Source organism: Oncorhynchus mykiss, chromosome 18, assembly GCF_013265735.2.
Source record: "Oncorhynchus mykiss isolate Arlee chromosome 18, USDA_OmykA_1.1, whole genome shotgun sequence".
In the NCBI taxonomy this organism is placed as follows: domain Eukaryota; kingdom Metazoa; phylum Chordata; class Actinopteri; order Salmoniformes; family Salmonidae; genus Oncorhynchus; species Oncorhynchus mykiss.
Genome location: NC_048582.1, coordinates 6,953,042 through 6,959,501, shown reverse-complemented (window position 1 = coordinate 6,959,501; position 6,460 = coordinate 6,953,042). Strand labels below are relative to the sequence as shown.

The window sequence follows — 6,460 nt, the reverse complement described above, 5'->3', positions numbered from 1 at the left end:
TGTCAACTCATTGTTATATAATTCCTAACTGCCGTTTATGTCTCTTTATGTCTGTTTATGTCTCTGTTTATGTCTCTTTATGTCTCTGTTTATGTCTGTTTATGTCTCTGTTTATGTCTCTTTATGTCTCTGTTTATGTCAACTCATTGTTATATAATTCCTAACTGCCGTTTATGTCTCTTTATGTCTGTTTATGTCTCTTTATGTCTCTGTTTATGTCTGTTTATGTCTCTGTTTACGTCTCTTTATGTCTCTGTTTATGTCAACTCATTGTTATATAATTCCTAACTGTCGTTTCGGGGTTGTTTGAAGTGAACAATCCTTCACGCCGTCACAGGATTAAAATGGCAGAAAAACACATCAGTTTGAGATGATCCTAAATTCCAGATGATCCAGATCCTGAATTATAAATCACTTCCGGTTGTTTGTTTGTTTAAAATTGACCCACAGGATTTTATTTGCATGACATCACACATAAACAGCATTATTTATATATGTGTATATTTGGTCTCTGACTGTAAATAAGAATTAAAACCACATGGATCTACCCTGTTAACTGGCATGAATTGTTTTTTTGGGGGATCAGGAAAAGGTTTTCACACATCACACGTGGAGATTCCTCCAGGTGTATTTTAAACTGGACATCAGAGGAATATTACACAGGAATATTGTTCAATGATACTCCGAAACAAAAGAGTACAAGAGTTTGTCTTTATTTCAGGAACTGGTTTTGGTCAACTTTAAATGAATACAATAAAACAAGCAACGAACGATACCTCTACATCACTGTCACAAACTACATACACAACACAGTACAGTACAGTACAGCACAGTACACAACACAGTACAGTACAGTACAGTACACAACACAGTACACAACACAGTACACAACATCCAGTTAACCACAGGACTGGTAGTCTTCTCTTTCTCTGAGCTTTCCTCATCACATAATCATCCCCAATTTCTCTGTGTTTGTCGGTTGACAGGCGTGTATTTATCCTCTCTTCCTCCCCCAAGTGGAAACACCTGGCCATCCACCTCTTTATGTTCAGTATAAAAAAAATATCATGAATAAAACTGTTGTTGTAACACATCTAATCTGAAAACAGAATGGACCTTTTCACACATAACCCCCATCCCTGGGAGAGAGATATTACTTAACCGTTTGGGGAAGGGAAGGAAACTAGGGTTTCCAGAGCAGTAGATTCCACCTTGGCATAGGGAACATGCAGGGGAACGACCAGGGGAACGACCAGGGGAACGACCAGGGCTCTCCTTGGGCCTGTTCAGGATGGTGTATCATTACAGGACCGTCACATTGAAATATATTGTGTAGAACCAATATGACTTTCTGTCATGTAGAATCATGTCAGTTCTATTCATTACATTTTCTGTCTGAACGTTCCACGGTGTTGTACCCTGCTGAGTGTGACCCTGGTCGTCAGGACAGACAGAATCAGGTACACTTGCTCATGCAGAGCAGCAGCTCCATGCGGATGGCGATACGTGTGTGCCAGCCCAGAGGGAGCAAACGGATGTAGCGAGTTACCATGGGAGGACGCAGGAGGTTCTGAACCGAGGAGGAGCGGTCCGAGTTCCCGTAGAACACCTGAGGAGAGAAACGGAGCAGTGTGAGGAGGAGAGACGACACAGATGGAGAATCCTCCTGCCAGATGTCCTGCCTCACCGAGCAGGACTAGACTTTACAACCCCTTGGACTGAACTGCTACAGAACCAAAGAAATATGGGATCTGATGAGAAGGATTGATTTTGATATACTGTATGTATAAATCCCAAGACTGTCTTCCACATTATTACATGTGTAGATCTTGTGATGTCATAATGAACCATGTATTGATGTGAAAGCTGACCTCCAACAAAACAAGTCGTTTTAGAAAAACATCCATGGACATTATTACATGTGTAAACCTTGTGATGTCATAATGACCCATGTATGATGTAAGTATATGAACTAAGTTATGATTGTAAAAAAAGTTTTGTTACAGTATTTATTGACTGTGAGTCTCTCTGAATAAGAGCATCTTCTCAGTGACTAAATGTAAAAGGTCTTTATGATGGGCCCACCCTGTTGTTCCCCGTCTGGTCCTTGTAGTAGATCCAGTTGAGATTCTGGTCGGTGCGGTACTGGACGCTGTACTTGGTGATCCATTCGTCAGCATCACAGCGCCCCTGGGTCAGGATACCAGACACCACCATCACCTCCTTCAGGTCAATCTGCAACCACTGGCTGTTGTCCTGGAACTTAGACAGCCAAGCACACCTGGAGGGGAATCGCCAGGGAAACTATGTTAGCCCGCTGAGCTAAAGCCTAGGCAAAAACAATGACCTGGAGGGGAACCGCCAGGGAAACTATGTTAGCCCGCTGAGCTAAAGCCTAGGCAAAAACAATGACCTGGAGGGGAACCGCCGGGGAAACTGTGTTAGCCCGCTGAGCTAAAGCCTAGGCAAAAACAATGACCTGGAGGGGACCATTATTTTACCAATGAGGTCAGAAGAGCCATTTCCCAAAGGAACACTGAGGTTACTGATTGAGCCAATGTCCTCCTTTACAGGGAGGGGGAGATAGAGGCCCTACCAGGGGTTGGTCCTGAGGGAGAGGATGGGGCAGGGGACTCACCCAAAGCCCTGGTTGTTGAGTCTGGCATTGCTGGGGAGCCAGGAAGAGAACCAGCCAGTGTACTGGTCCTCGTTGGAGCAGCTGATCTGGTCTGGTCTGACTGATCCAGCCTCCAAACCCAGAGGCTTGTGGTACGGACACTCTGGAGAAGAGGAACGCCAAGGTGAGAGACGGAAATCATGGTCGACAACAAGGAAGTAGTTCAAATGTTAACATTGGATGCCAAACAATGGACGTCACACTGATGCTAATTATTTTGTAGTTATCGTCACAGGTCCTCCTATCCTAGGACACGTATCATCGTCACAGGTCCTCCTATCCTAGGACACGTATCATCGTCACAGGTCCTCCTATCCTAGGACACGTATCATCGTCACAGGTCCTCCTATCCTAGGACACGTATCATCGTCACAGGTCCTCCTATCCTAGGACACGTATCATCGTCACAGGTCCTCCTATCCTAGGACACGTATCATCGTCACAGGTCCTCCTATCCTAGGACACGTATCATCGTCACAGGTCCTCCTATCCTAGGACACGTATCATTGTCACAGGTCCTCTTATCCTAGGACACGTATCATCTGCATATTGTATGTTGTTGGAGACCACATAGTCACTACAGGCTAGCCCAATGGAAGACACTTCTCTACACAGGAAACACTGTATTCTGAACTGAATGTGAAGGGCTCTGCTGCCTTCAACAAAGGGAAAAAACACTTCCTGGTTGCAGAAGCTAACTGGAACATCCACCCAGCTTGTTGTTATGAAAGACAACACCAGCATGCAAGGTCACATCTGGTGACTGTGGTAGCCTGTGCCTAACGAACCACCACCACATTAATCCTCTCCCTCCAACCCACCCAGCCCCTCTGAGTCCCAGATTTCCTGCTCCATCCAAAAGTAGTGCACTATGTAGGGAATAGGGTGCCATTTTGGACTCATATATCTCCAATCCTAAATCCTTCTGTTTTAATTCTCCACATTGAAAATAAACATCTATTAGATAAACATCTATTAGATAAACATCTATTAGATAAACATCTATTAGATAAACATATATTAGATAAACATCTATTAGATAAACATCTATTAGATAAACATCTATTAGATAAACATCTATTAGATAAACATCCATTAGTAGAAGAGCACAGCAGATGGTTGGCTGCCACATCCTACCAGAGGCTTTAACCCTACCAAGTTGTTTCCTTCCTGGATAACCAACAATGAGTGGGACATGGATCACACAACTAAATTGAGCCGTGGGGCGATTTACTATTGAGCGGATGGTCATTTTTAGACTGCAAATTGACTGCAAGAAGCCTAAACAGGTAGAGTATAATGTGTGCATAGAACTTGCTTTCAAAGTTTACATCTGTATACAATCACTGTATACAGCTTACATCTGTATACAATCACTGTATACAGCTTACATCTGTATACAATCACTGTATACAGCTTACATCTGTATACAATCACTGTATACAGCTTACATCTGTATACAATCACTGTATACAGCTTACATCTGTATACAATCACTGTATACAGCTTACATCTGTATACAACCACGTCTCTCTATAATGCGTAGGAATACTACGGAACACATTTCTTCAATTAAAATTACTTGGAGCTGATTTCCTGCTGTTACAGTCTTTTATGTCCAACAATGAGGGGCCAAATAGAACCACCTGTTAGTAGTAGTAATAGTATGAATAGTAGTAGTAGTAGTAGTAGTATAATAGTAGTAGTAGTAGTAGTGGTAGTAGTAGTAGTTTTAGTAGTAGTAGTAGTAGTATAATAGTAGTAGTAGTAATAATAATAGTAGTAGTAGTAATATCATAGTAGTAGAAGTAGTATAATAGTAGTAGTAGAATAGTAGTGTAAGTAGTTTAGTAGTAGTAGTAGCAATACTAATAATAGTAATAATACTAATAGTAGTAGTAGTAATAGTAGTAGTAGTATAATAGTAGTGGAAGTAGTGTAGTAGTAGTAATAGTAATAATAGTAGTAGTAGTATAATAGTAGTAGAAGTAGTTTAGTAGTAGTAATAGTAATAATAGTAGTAGTAGTATAATAGTAGTAGAAGTAGTTTAGTAGTAGTAATAGTAATAATAGTAGTAGTAGTATAATAGTAGTAGAAGTAGTTTAATAGTAGTAATAGTAATAATAGTAGTAGTAGTAGTAGAAGTAGTAGTAGTATAATAGTAGTAGAAGTAGTATAATAGTAGTAGAAGTAGTATAGTAGTAGTAGTAGTAGTAATACTAATAGTAGTAGTAGTCGCAGTAGTATAGTAGTTGTAGTAGTAGTAGTAATAATAATACTAATAGTAGTAGTATTAGTATAGTAGTAATAGTGTAGTAGTAGTAGTAGTAGTAGTAGTAGTAGTAGTAGTAGTAGTAGTAGTAGTAGTATAGTGGTAGTAGTAATAATACTAATAGTAGTAGTAATAATACTAATAGTAGTAGTAGTAGTAGTAGTAGTAGTAGTAGTAGTAGTAGTAATAATACTAATAGTAGTAGTAGTAGTAGTAGTAGTAGTAGTAGTAGTAGTAATACTAATAGTAGTAGTAGTAGTATAGTAGTAATAGTATAGTAGCAGTAGTAGTAGTAGTAATAATACTGATAGTAGTAGTAGTATAGTAGTGATAGTATAGTAGTAGTAGTAGTAGTAGTAATACTAATAGTAGTAGTAGTAGTATAGTAATACTAATAGTAGTAGTAGTAGTAGTAGTATAGTAGTAATAGTATAGTAGTAGCCTGCTGTTTGACTCTTTGGGACCAGTATCAGGCTGCGTCCCTATGGCCCATAATAATCTGCTCCAAAGAAGTGCATTGGAGGGAATAGGGATTCATTTGGGATGCAACCCAGCCTCTCCTATCCACTCTGCTGTTTGAACAGGAAGATAGAGGAGGATCTGATCACCCAATCAACACCTTTCCTTTTTATAAGTGTGAGAAGGACAGACGTCCTATTTTGGTCCTAGTAATCTGTGCATCACAACCCTCTTCTAGTAAAGGGATAATCCTGCTAGCAAACTGCACAGTACTCTCTGTCTGTCTGTCTGTCTGTCTGTCTGTCTGTCTGTCTGTCTGTCTGTCTGTCTGTCTGTCTGTCTGTCTGTCTGTCTGTCTGTCTGTCTGTCTGTCTGTCTGTCTGTCTGTCTGTCATGTGATTACACACACAGCCTGTGTGAAATGGAGCAAGGAGGCTCTCCATCTGCTGATTAATGACATTCCACCTGACTGCAGGCACAAACTTGTTCAGGTTCCAGCTCATAGTCACTTTATACACACACACACACACACACACACACACACACACACACACACACACACACACACACACACACACACACACACACACACCTCTCAGCCCCTACAAAGATCTCAGCTTCCAATCAAATTAAATTAAAAACAATATTGATCCATTCCAATTGAATACATACCAGTAGACCTATGGTAACTACGGTAACTCAACATACCGATATGATGTTCATTTAGTTGATATTTCTACATCTAACTGTGATTGGATGTCTGCTCACAAGATATTGAAGTCAGGTTAATGAGTGTCAAGTCTTCTGTAGAATGGTTCCAGTTTATAATCATTTATGTATGATGCACACCCAGCTTACCGTGCCTAAAGTACTGACGACTACATACAGATCATGAGATCCCAGGCCAGCGACAAAGCTACATGTAGCACCTAGCTACTAAACAACCAGATAGACTGAGACAGAGACAGACAGAGAGGCAGAGAGAGAGAGACAGGAGACAGAGAGAGACAGAGAGAGACAGAGAGGCAGAGAGAGAGAGACAGGAGAGAGA

At 40.6% G+C, this 6,460-nt stretch overlaps 1 protein-coding gene across 2 annotated transcripts in view; it reads right to left on the bottom strand.

Annotated features, from left to right (window-relative positions):
- Positions 1–697: 697 nt before the first annotated feature.
- Positions 698–6,460, bottom strand: part of LOC118941079 (retinoschisin-like) — an 11,493-nt gene continuing 5,730 nt past the window's right edge. For both annotated transcript variants that reach the window (XM_036951549.1, XM_036951550.1), the window contains exons 5-7: positions 2,639–2,780; positions 2,086–2,281; positions 698–1,609 (exon numbers count right to left, since the gene is read on the bottom strand). In XM_036951549.1, the coding sequence (XP_036807444.1) occupies positions 1,457–1,609; positions 2,086–2,281; positions 2,639–2,780 (491 nt within the window). In that variant the 3' untranslated portion in view covers positions 698–1,456. The remainder of the gene's footprint in view (positions 1,610–2,085; positions 2,282–2,638; positions 2,781–6,460) is intronic.